The sequence below is a fragment of the Rhinolophus sinicus genome, chromosome 4, assembly GCF_057876585.1.
Source record: "Rhinolophus sinicus isolate RSI-liver-muscle chromosome 4, RSI-T2T, whole genome shotgun sequence".
In the NCBI taxonomy this organism is placed as follows: domain Eukaryota; kingdom Metazoa; phylum Chordata; class Mammalia; order Chiroptera; family Rhinolophidae; genus Rhinolophus; species Rhinolophus sinicus.
In genome coordinates this window covers 34,085,196-34,103,431 of record NC_142504.1, presented here as the reverse complement: position 1 = coordinate 34,103,431, position 18,236 = coordinate 34,085,196, and the positions used below count along the sequence as shown (strand labels likewise).

At 35.2% G+C, this 18,236-nt stretch overlaps 1 protein-coding gene across 8 annotated transcripts in view; it reads left to right on the top strand.

Moving 5' to 3' along the window:
- AKAP9 (A-kinase anchoring protein 9) overlaps positions 1–18,236 on the top strand; it is a 144,201-nt gene that overhangs the window by 51,052 nt on the left and 74,913 nt on the right. For all 8 annotated transcript variants that reach the window (XM_019716634.3, XM_074340714.2, XM_019716663.3 and 5 more), the window contains 5 exons: positions 857–942; positions 6,864–6,975; positions 7,443–7,641; positions 12,792–12,888; positions 14,088–14,183. In XM_019716634.3, the coding sequence (XP_019572193.3) occupies positions 857–942; positions 6,864–6,975; positions 7,443–7,641; positions 12,792–12,888; positions 14,088–14,183 (590 nt within the window). The remainder of the gene's footprint in view (positions 1–856; positions 943–6,863; positions 6,976–7,442; positions 7,642–12,791; positions 12,889–14,087; positions 14,184–18,236) is intronic.

Genomic DNA, 18,236 nt, shown 5'->3' with positions numbered 1-18,236 from the left:
TAGGAATCCTGTATTACTGTATTTTGCTGCGTATAATGCACACTATTTTTGCCCAAATTGTGAGGGAAAAATAAGGATGCACATTATACATGGGTAGTACTAATTCCGTATTTATTAAATGTATTTTATTCTTTGTATTTATGCTTATGAGTTAAAAATGTAACTCTTAGAAATCAATAATGGTATCCATATACAAAATAATACCCTGGAATACGATAATCGATAATCGGTTTTGTGGAACTTACAATGAATTTGCAACAACAAAGACTTCTTGGCCTTCTATGATGCTAAGTATAGTAAATTTGTTACCGGTACATAAAATTTCTTGTACCTTGTATTTGTTCTTGTGTTTTGTAATTATTTGTTACATAAAATTTCTTGGCCATAATGTGTTAAAAACTAAATGCTAAAATTCCTTTATAATACAAAAAATAAGTACCTAAATGTAAACAAATAAAATTTTGCATTGAAAAATTAAAATGAAAGTTTTTTATTTCCTGTAAGTTTGGGCCAAAAATGTGGGTCCGTATTATACACAGCAAAATACGGTAGTTTATTTCTATAGTTTGCAGCCTCAGTTAATTTTTTTGGTGTGGCTTCACAGACAACATTCTATTCCTTTGTTCATTTGAACAAAATGTGTACAGATTAATGTACACATTAATGTATTTTAATATGAAATTATCAAGTTATCTTAATAGGTGTTTCACATTAATGAAATTTTAGTTTTTGTTTATTAAATATTTGAGGTTTACTGCTAGCAGACAATTTTCTAAAGTTATTAATAGATGACTAATACTTATTGAAAGAAGCAGACTTTTACTGTGGAGTGAAATTATAATTGTTTATCATCTAGAATGTCAAGAAAATATGCAAACTCTTCTCAACAAAGTAACAGAAGAATACAACAAACTTTTGGTACTTCGGACACAATTAAGTAAGGTATGTGAAATGCAAAATGTATCATGTTTGCATTTATTGTATTGCATGTTGTTTTATAAGCTTCTTCATCAACCAAAAATTTCTTGAGTAAGGGAACATGAAAAAGAAGATTAGGCAAAAGTGACATACATTTATAGTATCAGTGAATTGAAGGAATTGCTGTAATTTCAATACTATTTACACCTTTAGAGAGGTTTTGAAATCACGATAAAATACCGGTGGTGCCAAAAAATGTATACAAGTGGACGCTTTGGTCAGCATTGCTCAAGCAGTAGTTCGCCATAATCAGAAGTGTCTGGACGCAAATGGTAACCACTCTGAGTACCTCTTGTAATTGCAGAAGTCAAATGTGACTTGTATTCATCTTTGTTATCAGTATATATTGAGTATTACAATTTTAATGCAGTTTTTCTTTCTTAAAATGTGTATTCTTTTTTTGGGGGGGGCACCCTCTCTATATATAAAATGTAAAATTGTAAACTTTGTGCAAGTGTTGCATTGAATTTTATGTAGAACTCTTTAAAGCAGTGGGTTTCTTTCATAGAAAAATAGTGAATCGTTGTTTAGAACATAGCTAATGTTTTTCACAGAGTGTTACATTTGTCAGATTTCTTTCCAAATAGTTTTTCTAGGGTTCTGGTAGGCAGGTCAGCTGTCTCCTGAGCTGTGGCTCCCTTCATGTGTGCTTTAGGCTGTTTTCTCTGTCTTGATTAATCAACTCTTTCGCCTCTTTTCTGTTTTCCAGAAATTGTTTGAAATCTCTCTTAGTTTCTTCTCTTATTTTCTTGTTTATTATGGATTCATACCGTTTAAAGATTCCTCACTGTCATTTTAATTGAAGGGATGTAAGAGATATACATACATGAGCTTAGTACATAAGCTTAGCTCATAAAATAAATGAAGACGACCCAGTGAAACTTGGAAAAATGAAACCTGGAAAAGTGAAACCTGGGAAAAACATACCTCTTTCAAAGCGGGCAGAAGCTGCTCAGCTTCACCCTATTGCCACATGTAGGCATGGGGGCCTAGTGTTGCTAATTTTGTTTGATTTATCAATTTTATGTATAGTCTTTTGCTTTTTAAAATGTTGGGAAGTAAAAGTAAAAGGTTATTATTTCAGAAGAAACAATTTAAAAAGAAACAAGAAAAACTGTTTTGTCCCCAAAAGAACACTTCTGTGGCCTAGATTTAAAGTTGTATCTCCACTTTGCAATCTTAGGTACAAACACATGCTCAATGTTTGTTGAACAATTTTCTTTTTAATTCTATAATTTTTTGACTTTGTTGCATTTGCTGCTCTCATAGAATATTTTCTTCCCTTAGTTTCTGCGACTTCAATTCTGTGGCTATTTAAGCCTTCATTGGGGATCCCCCCCCCCCCCCCCCCCGTTAATAGTCACCAAGGATATGTACTTGATCCTCTTATGCTGTGCGCTGCTCCCATACACTTTCATGGCTTCCATGTCTCCATGTCTCGGTCAGCTCTTAGTCCTGAACTGCAGAATCCTACATCTAATTGAATATCCCTATACTTAAATATCTTAATGAACATATTGAAATTTTAATTTATTAATTTTTTCCCCCAAAACCAGTTTCTTCTCTCTTCTCAGTTTTGAAAAATTATATATTCAACCAGAAACTTGGGGATCATCCTTGACAATTTTCTCCCCTAACCTGTGATCTTCCTTCCATCATACTGCAATGTAATCTGAAGGGTGTATAGAAGAAGTGAAAGATACATATTTTCTCATTCAGTTTTCCTGCCAGTAATTTTTATTTGCTATTTATATGCCAGGTGGTTCTGTGCATTGGGAATAAAGCATAGTATGCAATATAAATAAACTCAATAGACTGAAGGAATTTGTAAATTGATGGGCTTTATAAACTAATTTAAGGAATATGATGGACATATATAAAAGTGTTATCCAAGGCAACATTTAATTAAATATTGAAAAGAGAAGTACTTTCAAAGTTAAGCAAACAGGTAGATACATGTAGGTGCAAATAATTAAGGAAGATTTCTTGGAAAAAGTGGGATTTGAATTGGACCATGAAAGATGTGTAGGTTTAAATAAGGTAGGGGAGGGAGGATAGCATTCCAGGTGGGAGAAGTAATATGATCAATTGAAGTCTTACAAATGTAGGTGTGATATATTTGGGACATACTGCTGAGAGAGCAGTGGACTCAAAAATTAGAGAGTCTAGACTGTACCAAACTTTGAATGATAGGCTGGACTTTTATTGTGTAGACATTGAAAAGCTTGGAAATTTGTGATTATGGGCAGACATCAGGAAGTTGAACTTTTAGGGAGATGAATATGGTGGCAGTGGAAAGTAGGAAATAACGGACCATTCGTAAGATATTTTAAGGAAGAACCTAAAGAATTTGATAGTAGGTGTGGAAGAAAAAGGAGAGAAACAGGGCCAAGATGACTCGTTTTTTTCATTCCCTGTATCAATGTAACTTACCTTAGAGGTCTGTATAATGGGGCACAGAGAGAGTGGGTTGAGAGTCCCTAGGACCATCTCCTGGTTCAGAGATTCGCTGGAAGGACCGGTAGGATTCAATATACAGTTGTACTCAAGGCTAAGATTTATTACAGGAAAAGAATACAAAGCAAATCAGTCTTGAAAAGGCACATGGGGCAAAGTTTGGAAGGAAGCAGGCACAAACTTCTAAAATTCTCTCCTAGTGGAGTCACAGCACACACTTAATTTCTATAACAGTAAGTAAGTTGTGAGAGTATGTGCTGTGTTGTCTATTAAGGAGGACAAGGATTCCATGCGTTTTTTTAATCAGGTATTAGTCAGGTAGGCATCCTCTGCCTAGCACATACCAAAACCCAGACTTCCCAGAAGGAAAGCATGTGTGGAGCGTAAACCATATTGCTGGCATAGTCCAGGCATTAGGCGCTCTTATGATTTAGGGAAAGTTTTAGTGTAGTGGACTGTTTACCAGCCAAGGTCCCGGGTGCCAGCAAAGGGCCAAACTTGCATGCAGCCTTTCTTGACTGGGATCTGTCAGCAGTGAATTACATCACTGACCTGTTAGCCTCATCTTCTAATTCTCCTCATTTTCGCCGTACTGAAATACTTAGTCTTTCACATCTTTGGGCTTTTTTGCCTGCTCTTCTTTCTGCCTAACTGCCCATCCCCCTCCAATCTGCTTGGTGTGTTCCCACTTGTTCTTCCAGTTGGTTCAAATGTTACTTCTTTGTGTCGTCGTCTTTACCTGTCTTCCTAGACTTAGACATTTCTTCCTCCATTGTCTTAGCACTTGTACAAGCCATTGCCTATTTTTTGTTTTCTTTTTTAAGCCTTTGTGTATTGCACTTACCTTTTTCCATTATTTTTTAAATAATTTTTTTTATTTTTCAATTACAGTTGAATGCAATATTATGTTAGTTTCAGGTGTACAATGTAGTGATTTAGACATTTATGAAGTAACATTTGAACCAACTGGAAGTACAAAGTGATCACCCCGATAAATCTGGCACCATACATAGTTATTACAATATTTTTAACTATATTTCCTATGCTGTACTTTACATCCCTGTGACTATTTTGTAACTACCAATTTGTACTTTTTAATCCCTTCCCCTTTTTCATCCATCCCCACAACTCCCCTCCCATCTGGTGACCATCTGTTTGTTCTCTGTATCTGTGAGTTTGCTTCTATTTTGTTTGTTTGTGTTATTGTTTAGGTTCCACATGTAAGTGAAATCATGTAGTATTTTTCTTTCTATGTCTGACTTATTTCACTTAGCATAATACTCTCAAGGTCCATCCATGTTGTTGCAGATGGTGAGATTTCATTCTTTTTTTATGGCTGAGTAATATTCCATTGTATATATGTACCACTTCTTCTTTATCCATTCATCTATTGATGGACATTTACATTGCTTCCATATCTTGGCTATTGTAAATAATGCTCAGTGAACATATGGATGCATATGTCTTTTCCAAAGTGTTTTTGTATTTCTTTGGGTAAATACCCAGAAGTGGGATTTTGTGTCCTTCTTGGTCTCTTGGTATAGACTTTATTTTAAAGTCTATTTTGTCTGGTATAAGTATTGCTTCCCCAGCTTTTTTTTTTCCATTTTCATGAAACACCTTTTTCCACCCCTTTACTTTTGGTCTGTATGTTTCTTTCGATGTGAAGTGAGTCTCTTGTAAAACACCATATTTTTTCTTACTCATTTAGCCATCCTATGTCTTTTGATTGGAAGATTTAATCCATTTACATTTAAAGTAATTGTTGATAGATATGTAGTTATTGCTATTTTATTATTCATATTTTTGAATTTTTTTCCTTCTTAACACGTTGCGTACGGATCACGAGAATCTTCACGAGGGCTTTAAACCCCGCCGTACGCAACATGTTAAAGAAGCTCCTTTAACATTTCTTGTAATAATGGTTTGGTGGTGATGAACTCCTTTTGCTTTTTCTTGTCTGGGACCTTTTTCGATTATTTAAATACTTCATTTACCCTCCTGTCTTTCTTCCTTGTTCCCCTAGTTCCTTGTACAAATGTACATTTGTATCACATTATTTTTCATGTTATTATAATCATTTGTTTGCTTTTCTGCCTCTTCCACTAGATTGTAAGTGCTTCAGAATCAGGGAGACTTCTCTTTGATTTCTCTTCCTAGCACAGTGCTTTGTTTAGCACATGGTAAAGGCTTAATAAATGTTTGCTGAATTAATTAAGTGAAGATACAGAAAGGTTGAGGTGGAAACTAAAAAATTTTCCAGATGGGCTTTGTTTTCTATGGAAAGTATGAAAATGTATTCAGGGGGTAGGAGTGGGGTAGAGGACTTGGTAAGAGTAGTAACCAGCTGAAATAGCCTTCATGGGCTTTTCTCCTGTTGCATACTTGCTTCTATAGTATCCTTTGTTCATCTATCCTAGCAAGTCCAGTCTCTTTCCTCTTTTAAAGTGCTAGGTAGTCTAGATGTATCTTATCTACATAGTGTATTTTCCCCATTCTTTTCCAAATTAAACCCCTCTAATTAAGAACATTGTCTTCACTAATTAGAGCATAGGTCATTCTTTCACCAGTGCTCTTACTCATTCTTCCTTATTGTCTTTCCTAGTCATTGCCCAAAATGATTGAGGCCCAAATCAATCATTTTGGGCAATGACTAAATTGACTTCTTCTGTATTTACTCACATTGGTTTTTCTTCTCTGTCGTTGCCGGTATGGTCATCCTTTATAGTTTAGCACTTCTCTAATTGTTTTATTTCCCCAACTAGTTGATAAAGTCTGTGAGGGCAGATATACCATATTTTTACTGATTTTGTATTCTTATTCTCTCATCACAATACTGGCCATATAGTAGATAATTATTAAATATTTGATGAATGACTAAATTAATACACATATATGCATCTGACACATTGCTGCCTAGTTTTAATAGTTAAGGAAAGAAGCTGACATTTATTTGTTTTCATTATTTTCCTTCCTTTTGTGTAAAGAGCAGCATACCATTTGTCAGTTACCACGCTGCACATAGGTAATATCCAGAGATGAAAAACAGTTATATTATCAACCATTGACAATAGAAAATTTACTGTGTATGAGTTGAAATTTCAAAGATCAAGTCATATAAATATTGTGAGTTTTATACCAAAATTCTGTGCAGATCCTATTTTTGTAGTACAATGAACTTTCTGGGTATGAAAAAACATTATTTTTAATTAACATAATTTCAAAACTATGAAGTTTTGGGAATGGGGTGTGCATCACTGTCAAAAGAGAACATAGAATAACTTAGAAGGGAAAATGTTTGTATCAGAGTATCAGAATTTTAGATGATTTTGGAAAAAATCATTTTAAATGTTAAATTGCTTTAATATGGTTTCCGGATAATGGGTTATATATTTATGTCACTGCTTTTCATCTGTTATTTTCAATAGATTCCGGGACAGCAGACAGATGTGAAACTTGAATGTGCAGAAGAAAACCTACCAAAAGAGGAAACAGAGTTTTTATCAACCCATTCTCAGATAACCAATTTGCAAGACATTGGTAAATTTTAATTATATAACACAATTGGGGTATTTTATATCAACATTCAGTAATTTAACTTTTTACTTTAAAGTTTGGGATAACCTAGTAACCTTGGTTATTTCACTGTAACCTCTCTTGTCTCAGTTTTCTCATCCTCAAAATGAAAGGTTTGGACTCATTTCTTTTTTCCCTTCTCAACTTCTTATATACTATGATTCTAAATTGTTTTTGGTTTAAAGACATAAAGATGGTAGACTTAGCAGTACTATAGTAAAAAAGATAGACATGATCTTGAATTGTACTATTTATGTTTCCTCGTTTTCATCAATCAAAATGAGTTTAAATCGAAACCTGAGTTATTACTACTAAGAAGGATTATTTTTTCAAAGAAGATGAATATTCTCTGCACACGCAAAAAAATGATTGTGATTTTTCACTAGGAAATTTGTATTGAATATGTATTTTCTTCTGTTTGTGTACATTAGATGTCATTCATAAAAGCAAGTTATCTACTCTGCAAGATACTGAAAAAGTTAAACAACTTGAAGGACAAGTCCAAGAATTAGAAAACCTCATATCCTCTTTGCAGCAACAATTGAAAGAAACAGAAGAAAACTATGGGGCAGAAATCCACTGTTTGCAGAAAAGGCTTCAAGCTATGAGTGAGTCTACAGTTCAGCCCAGGTATCCATCTATGTATAATTTCATTCAGTAGTATTTGTAGCTTAGTAACGATTATAATACGGTTGTTTTAAGAAAAAATGTAACTGAAGCAAAGTTGTTTAAAAGAGATAGGATGTAATATTATCAAGAAATAAGAACAGGAGGTAATTCTTTATCTTGAAATGTGTGAACTAAATGTTGGTATAAACCAAAGACATTTTCTGATAGGAATTTTACTTAAACCTGTATTTTATAAAGACGTTGGTTGTTATTAACCTGCTGGATTAAGTGAGGCAGTGTGCATGTGTTCGGTGTTTATTGTATGCCTGGTCTTTACTACTTTGATATGAGGAATACATGAAGACTACAAGCTACGATCATTCCAGTCATGGCTGAATTTCCTCCACCTGATTGTGTAATGCTCAGATTCACTGTGTCCAAAATAGAATTCTGGATCTCCCCTCAAAGTTTTCTCCCTCTGCAGCCATCTCAATCTGTGGTGACTCCTCTTTCTCTAAGACCTCACTTCCAATCTATCAATAAATCCTGTTATCTCTACCTACAAAATATATCTGAAGTGGACCAGCTCTCACCATCATGCCTCATCTGGATTATTGCAGCATCTCCCTGCTTCTACCCTAAATCTTCCCCAGAGTCTATGCTCAACCGCGTTCCAGAGCTTTGCTTTTAAAATTTAAGACAGAGCATATCATTTCAATGCTCTTGTGTCCTCTCACTGTCTTACCAGTCCTATATGGTGGGTCCCTGTTATCTCTCTGACTTTATTTCCTATTGACTTGCCTGTCACTGTTCTCAAGCCAGTCTCTAGGATCCTCACACCATCAGTGTGTTCCTGCTTTAGGGACTTCTCATTGTTGTTCCTCTGATTAGTGGACGTTTGCTCCTGTCAAAACGTTCGTGGAGACATTTGGTCCATGCCAGAAGGTCCTTGATATTTAAATCTCGCTCTTCTGCAAGATGCAAACCCTGACCCATCTGCGTAATTCCACGTGCCACTACCAGCTAGGCTACTGAAGCAAGAAGGGTTATTACAGTACAGCCGCACACAACTATTAGACCAATAAAACGTGATAGTATTTTTTTATACATTAATCCTGTAAACCAAAAGTATAAACAAACATTATGGGCTATTTGAATCCAGGGACCTTTTCCAAACATGGGTGTTTCTGACAGGACCAAATACCAAAGACCATTTGGCATGGACCAAAGATGCTCATGGGTGCTCTTGATAGGAACACATTTCAAGGACCTGTTGACAGATCAAATGTCTCAGTGGTCGTTTTGGGCAGGAGCAAATGTCCTGCAAGGATTCCTTTTACCTAGAATGATCTTTCTCTAGATATTTTCATGCCCATCACACTTAACCTCCTTTGGGTCTTTACTCAGAGGGCTATTCTGATCACCCTCTGTATATTAAAATCACCCCTTAGAACTCTGTGTCCTAATCTTCTGTTTTGGTTTTTCCATGTTACTTAATATTACCTATTTTATATATAAAAGAAAAATTGTGCATGTATATATGTATGTATGTATATATATATTTATGTATTTGTTATATATATGTATTTGGAGGATAGTTTATTTGTTTGTGTTTGTTGTCTCCTGTGAAGGACTTTATAAGGGTGGGGATTTTTGTCTGTTTAAGTCACTGCTATATCCCAAACCCTGTAATAATTGCCCATGACAGTAGGTATTTGGTAAATATTTGTTAAGTGAATGAACAGTTTATAATTTAGTTGGGAAGTATGCTATAGCTGTTAACTAGCTCTATTAAATCCTCAGATTTTATCTAACTCTGGTTGGCTCTGCTATTCTAGGACTGATGTTTCCATAGGCACTAACCTCAAGACAATTTTTTTTTTTTTGGAGACAAAATACTGAATGTCCACAGTGTTTTGCAAGTGGTCTTTCTCCTTATTTTATTCAGGCTCAGTTTGTAGGCTTTGGAATTGTTCACCCAGCACTGGCACAGCCTTATAATGCTTCCATTTTATTTGCAATCAATGGTTCACAAACTTGACCATGCATCAGAAAAACTGGAGGTTTTTGAAATTTCGTATTATTTTTTTACTTCTTAAAATTACAGACTCAATAGCTTTGAGATGAAACCTGGACACTTATATTTGTAACAAGATAATTCTGATGCAGGCAGTTCGTGGTTTGGCACTTGGAAACCACTGCTTTAGGTTTTCTGATGTGAGAGAAAGTAGGTAGATAGCAAGAACTCTTTAATAACCAGCTACTGCATTTCAAGTACCATCCTTTAATTAGTGATGGTTTCTCTCCAAAGCATGAAGAAAAGGAAGTTCTCTGGAAATGTAGACTTAACTTCGCTGTTTCTACATTTGGCCATTTGTCAGCTCACCACCTTCTCTCAGAGCTTCTGTAATACTCACTGGGTATAGACTGAGGATACCTTTCAGATAAACCATTAGTTTTATTTCCCCCAGCTCCTGCCCCCAAAAAGAGGTTTACTGACCCCCATGCTCAGTCCTACTTACAGTAACGAGTCAGAGTTATTTCTTGTAAATGTTATCACATATTTGGACACAGCTGTAACACTTTTTGAATAAAGAATATACTATTCTCCTCAGGTAGACTTGAACTAGTTTAAGAAAAATGATTGAGTCATTCATTTAACAAATATTTGGTTATATCATACTAGAAGCCTCTTAGGGATATAGTATGGGATTGGTTTGACCTTGGGCTTAAGAGACAGACAGACCTGCATTTGATTCCTGATTTAACCTTTTACTGGCTTTATGATTTGGGGCAGATAATTTAAGCATCTCTATAATAATAATAACTACCCTTAAGATTGTGAGGGAAAACTTGGAAGAAGATTTAGATGTATATAAAATGGCCCTTTCCCTCAAGGGCCATCAGTCTAATCATTGAAACAATAATTACGGGCCAGCCCGGTGGCTCAGGTGGTTGGAGCACCATGCTGCTAACACCAAGGTCATTGGATCGATTCCCACATGGGCCAGTGAGCTGCACCCTCTACAGCTAAGAGCTAAGATTGTGAACAATGGCTCTCCCTGTACGCTGGGCTGCTGTGAGCAGCCAGAGGTCGGTGTGAGCTGCCGTGGGCTGCCGCAGGCTGCTGTGCTTCCATGTCCTGCCTTGAGTGGCTGGCAGCCGGCAAGAGCTCCTGTGAGCTGACCGGCAACCGACGGCCTCATCTGGGGGCAGGGTGGGGGTGGGGGAGCGCAAGTCTCATAATACCAGCATGGGCCAGGTGTCCTATACAACTAGACTGAGAAACAACGGCTTGAACTAGAGTGGAGAGGGAGGCGGAAGAAGGGGGGAAAGTGTTCACAAAATAATTTTTAACAGTAGTGATTAGGCAATATAACATAGTGTGGTACAACCAGAGTGCTGGAATTTAAACTGATCTGTGTGGTATTTTTCACTGCCCATCACTGTACATTTCTGTAATGTTAGAGTGGTTACAGGGGAAAAGAAAATGAAGGAAAGAATATGAGACACTGGGATGGAAGGAATGTTGGGAGCAAAGCAGAGGGAAAAATCAAAAGATGACCCTGTGTTGTTTGAGCTTAGAGAATATGGAGAATAATGTTGCATTAATATAAATAGAGAAATCAGGCTGGTAGAGAGTAGGACTTTAATTGTAAAGGGGAGCAGTGAATTTGGTTTTAGACAGACAGTTTTTGAATTTGAGATAAATACTTCAAATTCTATAAAACTACAAAATGAAGTCATTGTGACTTAGTAGCGCTTTTTTGTAGTTTGGGTCTTAATGGCTGGATAAATAATCAGGAGGGTTTTCTAGGCCATGACAATAAGAATCAAGACAGGAAGCTAAGGATCAGAATAGTGTATGTAAGAGGCAATATGGAAACAGAGACTAAATGATGAGAAAGATTAAAAAAACCGGAAAGGGCAGAAGAGAAAGTCAGGAGAAACAAGTTTTTACATTCACTTAACAAGAACATAGAACATGAATATAGAGCATGAATAAACAGTTCACAGCAGAAGAAACTTACGTAGCCAATAGCATTTGAAGGGACGTGTAATCTCAAAAATACCAACGTGCTCCGACAAAGTTTTAAGACTGTTAAAACTAGGTGCTGCTGAAGTTTTGAGAAAATACTTAAGTGATACTATTATTGGAATAAATTCAGTGCAACTTTTAGGAATGTGGCATTATATTAAAATTTTAAATATTAAGCCTGACAATTATAAGATTTTATCACATAGAAACATCCAAATAATGTGTGCAAAGATATATTTATGAGAATCTATATTCCAGCATTTGTAATAGGGAACATTTGGAGACAACCAAATGTCTTATCAGTGGGGGGTTAGTTATATAAGTAATGTAATTGGCTGGTGACAACTTGTATCTGGCCAATTTGAAGCAGAATGAGAGAAGACAGTATGAAGAAGGGTGGGCAAGAGGAGGATGGAATGAAGAAGGCAGCATGGATGCACGTGAAACTGGGAGTGAGAAATTATGTTAGCTATAACAGAAAATTATAATTCCCCTTTAATTTTTTTCCTGTAGTTCCTAAATAATAATCTTGCCTTATTCTTATGACCCAAGTTAAGCATGTTAAGAATTTTTTTACAAAATAATGTATGCTTGTAAAACAATACAGAATAAAGACATGAATACCAAAAGATACATAGATTAAAAACAAACAAAAATCTAGAAGTGATTATGTGTACTGCCACTGCTCCACAGTTCTACTTGGAGATAATCATTGTTACTTTTTGTGTGTATTCTTCCAGACTTTGTGAGTGTGTGTGTGTGTGTGTGTGTGTGTGTGTGTGTGTGTGTGTATGCAAACAATTTTTAATAAAAATGAGATTTTACAAACTTTTTAAAAAAATATAGATAACTTTTAAAAATGTACCTGTAAATAACTCTGTCATGCATTTGTAATAGACTTCATAAAACAGTGTAAAATTCAATGATGATCTCTTAAAATACTCCATCATTTGATTGTGTTACTTTTAACTGGGAAAATTACCAAAAAATATGATTTAAGTTACAATATCTATAACTTTTGACATACCATTTTTGTTTCCCTGCCCCAGTACGCATTTATGTATGCTTTAAATTTGGACTAACAGTAAAGTTCACAATGCTAATTCTTTCACCCTCTTTTATTTGTATTTAGCTCCTCCATTGATTCAGTGGTAATTACTGAATCTGATGCACAGAAAACCATCTGTCCTGGAAGTTGTCTAAGACAGAACATGGATAGTACAATAGAGGTATTATATCTTTAAACTGTAATATATATTGATTTTATTTTTCTTACTATCATTTTTATGTTTGTGGTTTAGTAATTATCCAATAAATAGTTGCTGAGAAGTAAGCATAATAAATATGAGGATAATATCTTATGTGAAAAACCCTGAAGAATAAAGGTGGGGTTTTATTTCCCTCCTAAATATGTTCTAGTTTAAAATTTGTCTTGTTTTGTGTTATATGGGCTGTGTAGCAAATTAGTTTCAGTGCCCTGACCTACAGCTTTTCTTCCTACCTTGGAAAGTTGGATTAGATGGTCTTCCCACCTTGAGAAGTTAGACTAGAACATCTCTAGAATAGACTTGTAATCCCTCAAACCCAAGGTGCTAGGGCTGGGACAGTGAGTTAGGCATCCATCAACACAGGCCATGCAATGTCTAAAAGCCCTCGTCGTTTACAGTATGTGCCATCTAGCTAAACCACTCTCTACCTCTTCTCAACATTGTATATATTCCAATCTGTGGCTACTTTTCTCAGACTTACAACTGTAAAACCTTGGTCTTCACTTAGTAGATTTTTAGTTCTTAAATCCTACAGAAAATAAAGATCATTGTCCACCTTCATTCTGGATACAGAGGAGAGATGTTGGCTACATTCTTGATTCTTCCACACATCTCCCATATGGAGTATGTTTGAATACCATTCAGATAATTGGTAAATAAATACTTTCATGCTGAGAACTTGTGTACATTTTTAAATAACTGTTGATGGTTTTTCCTGTTTATAAAAGTAATTTGTATTTGTAGAAAATTGGATACTATCAATAAGTACCAAGGAGAAAAGAAAATTTCCTTATAATTTCATGAGCGAAAATAGCCACTGTTAACATTACTTAAAATTAGATATACATTTTATTAATTATATTTAAGAACTTCGTATCTTTACCCAACTCCAGGACTATATATTAATAATTACAAATATGTAAACATGTCTCTCACTTTCCATCTTTGTTAAATTCATAGTCCTAAGTACCATTAGTAGAGTTATACACTAGAATTGTCCACTAGATTGTTTTTAATTAAAAGCAGAACTGAAATTTATTAAAATTTCTCAGAAGTTTTCTAAGAAATAGTGATCTTTTGAAGATATTTGAGAGAAGTTTAAAAATATGTGGTATATAATTAGTGTAAGTAAGTATGTCACGTTTTGCTTTTTAATTTAGATTTCTGGTGGTGAATTTGGAGTGGACCAGGAAACAAATGTGATTAAGTTGCTGGAAAAACAGTACCAAGAACGATTAGAAGAAGAGGTAGCTAAGGTAAGTTTATAGTTTGTACAGAAGATTATTGTGGTGTATATTCCCTTTGAACCTTCAAAAACAGATTTTGTTGATGGTAATGCACTTTTTCTTTTGTTATACACTTCATGCATAGCTCGTCTTTAAGTTTTTAACTGGTATTAACCACATTTGCCTTTAAGTGGAATGTTCTGTGAATTTTTCTTTGAGAAAAGCATTATTTTCTTGTTATAGAACAGTAATTAGAAACTTTTTAGAATGCCAAAACAGGTTTTTACAAATGTGTTACCATGTGAGTAGTACCTTCTGAAGAAGTTTGGCCTTCCTTAAAGGTGGTAGATATGGTAGGAAATGACAAAGAAGGTGGTTAGTCTTTTATGTATAATCTTTACTTACCTTCTCCCAGAGAAGTTACTGTAAGGTTAATGACCATAGATAGCATTAGCTGCCATGCCCAAAGCCATTCTTTAAAACTCCTGAATACCAAGCAAATCATCTAATCTACCACTATGATTCCATTTCTTTTTGTCTTTGTATTCTCTTTTAAAATATATATAGCTAATTGGATTCTTTTATTGGAACAGTTGGATTTGAGTTTGCTTATTTTTTTTCAATATTACAACTGTTCCAATATAACAATCCCAGTAGAATAGATGCATTTTAAAGTGGGAAGATTGATAGGATATACAGAAAGTGCAGACGAAATTAGGTTAAACATAAATTAGATAAGGTCAAGACCCAAGGAAATATATGGGCCATAATGATTTATTCACTTCTGTATCTGAATAGAATGTTCAGTTCCTGGAGATCAAACTGAAAAGTGAGGTACCATCACTTTTACATATCTCTCATTATCTAGTTCTTTAGAGAAATGTAGGTTTTCCCTTGCGCTTAGCTCTTACATAAGTTTCTGAAGTGGACTGTTATAGCAGGGCATCATAGTATAGCAATGCAGAGCAAGAGATTTGGTATAGGATATAACATCCTTTAAATTCTGGTTCTCCTGGTTTACTAGATCTGTGAGTTTTAGGAAAGTTACTAAACTTCTGAACCTCAGTTCCCTCTATGTTAAAGAGGAAAATAATAAGCGTAATAGTAATTCTTATTCAGTAGTGGATTCAGTGAACTAATACATATAGAGCACTGAGCAGGTAAAAAGACTATTATTTAATGATATTTTTCAAGTAGTATTATTACTATGATAATGATGATGATGTAAGTATGTTTTGTAAAGCATCATTTATCCAAGGCGATAGCACAGCACCCAAGCACAGGCCAATGAAAACTGTTCCAAAGGCAACCACGGCACTGTGGTCCAGGAAACAACATTGATAGCCCAGCTTGATCCTGGAATAATATGGATTATTGACATTATTCACTAGTACTGATGCGATTATGCTCTACCCTATACCCCTCAGATGTGATGATGGAAAAAGATTGAGAACATTGATTTAAAAGCACAGGATAAATAAAAGAAGCCCAATAGAAGTAGTGATTCCCTATAGAGATCATATTAGGTTCAGCCTGTGATTTGGGTACATACTACTGAACATAGACAGTCACTTACATTTAACTCCAGGTAGTGTTCCGAGTGCTGGGAAAAAAGAGAGGAAATCTTTGCTCCCATAGACCTTACTTCTACTTGGTGCAGATAGACAATATACAGGTGATGATAAGTACTATGAAGAAAGAAAAACAAACCTCAGTAGCAGGACTGGAAACTTCTATGGGGGGGGGGGTGAGATGGTGTTATTTTATATACAGGTCTCCCTTTTAAAGTGATGTCTGAGGAGAATTCTGGAGTAAATCATAAAGCTAATAGGTTGAGCACCTTTTAAAAAAGTGGAATGAAAGAGAAACAGAAAAGTCAAGAATTGTTGCAACGAATGTTGCCAAGAGACTTACCCAACTGCCAGCTCTGCAGTCCTTCCATCCCCATATTCATTGGCCTGTTTGGTGAAATATTATGAAATTCTGGCTCAGATGGATCTCTTCAGCATATGTAACTGGATACCAGGAAAGGGGCAAGGGCTTGCCTTTCAGGGGAAAATAATTACTTCAGGCTATTTGACGTAAGCAACTGGAAGAATGGAGTTGCTATTTACTTAGGTATCTGATGTAGAATGGAAAAGACTGCAAAGAAGTGATTTTTGGAGAGGAGTAGGACACTTAAGAATTCAGCTTTTGACCCATTAAATGCAAATCACTTATTAAATGTCAATATAAATGTGAAGGACTGGTTAGATATATAAATTTAGAGTTCAGGAAGTAGGATAAAACTAGACATTTAAATACGGTGGTTAGCATATAGGGCAATGTTTTTCAAACTGAGTTATAACTCATTTTTAGTCATGAAATCAATTTATTGGCTTGGAAGCAATATTTTCATATTAATGGGAAAATTCAATTATATAAACACACAGGTTCCTATGTGTACTTTGGGTCACAATATAAAACATTTTTTATTGTTGTATGCATGTGTTTACCATGGTTGCAGTGAAAAAATTTGAAAAACTTAATACAGTGAGTGTAGATAATGCAGAGGTCATAGGACAGCATGGAGAATGCCAATGTTTAGAGGTCAGAGAAATGAAAAAGAAAAAGGGAAGCAGTACTAAATTAAATATGGGAGGAACAAAAAAATGCACCACAGAAGCCAAGTAATAAAAGTATATTAAGAAAATGTATTAAACTATGTCATCTATTTCTGATAACTCAAGAAAGATCAGATTTGCAAACTAACCATTGGATTTTACAATGAAATCACTGGGACTTTCACAAGAACACATTTGATGGGGTGGTGGAGACAAACTAGTTTGGATTTGTGAGAGTGAAGAAGAGTAGAGATGAACTATTTTGAGTTTTACTTGGAAGAGGAGCAAAGAAATACAGTGGTGCTGTAGGGAGTCAAGTGGTGGATTTTTGTTGTTGCTGTTTTGTTTTTGTTTGAAATGAGAGATATCACATATTTCTATGCAAATAGAAATGATGGGGCGGGGGCACTGGAGCTGATTCAGGAGAGAGGAGCAGTCCTTGAGTACATGAGAGGAGATGTGATCCCCTGGAGAGTTGCAGTTAGACTGGAGCATGGCAGTTTAATCCATAATAACAGGAGGGAAGACAGAATATTTGATTGATGATTCAGGTATGTTTTCAGATGCAGTATTTGGAGGCTGTAGAAGTTCTTTTCTGATATCTTATATTTTCTCACTGAAATAAGAAGCAAGGTCAGCACCTGAGAATGAGAAAGGAAAAGAAGACGTTAGAGCTTTAACGAGAGAGCAAAGTGCTGTCTAGGAGAAGGAATAAGAAATGGAAAAGACAAGGGAAATGGAGTAGAGTTGCCCAGTATCACTAAGGGCCCGTTTTAAGGGTAGTGGTTATGAATTTAAAATGAGACCAATCAGCTTGGTTGGATTTTCCTTTTTTTCTCCTCAGTTAAGTTCACCTACACAGGCACGGAGTAGGCCGAGTTAATTGTAAGAACAGTTGGAATTTGGTTAGATTGGTATAGTGAGTAGAAAAGTGAGACTAAAAAGATAGCTGAATCTTTTTTTTTTGTTTCCAGTCCACATAGTTCTTTCATTTGTTACTCATTTCTAATATAAATGCATATACAAAAGAAAGTGGTCATTATGATAACAATTTTTCAAAATTTCAAAAAGTTCCTTTGTGACCTAACATACTGGTCATATTTTTGTTTTTTGTTTGTAATTATCTTTATTGAGGTATAATTTAGATACAATGAAATTCACCAGTTTTGATGAGTTTTAACAGTTTACAGTTATGAAACTAACACCCCAGTGAAGATATAAAACATTTCCATTACCCCCCGAGTTTCTTCATGACCCTTTGGAGACATTCTCCTCTTTTTTATAGGCTGGATTCTATTTGCTACTACAGAGGGTGCCAAAATATATATACACATTTTAAGAAAGGAAAAAACTGTACAATTAAAATTGCAATACTCAATATATACCAATAATAAAAGATGAATACAAGTCACATTCGACTTCTCCAATTACAAGAGGTGCTCAAAGTGGTTACCATCAGCATCCAGACACTTCTGACTAT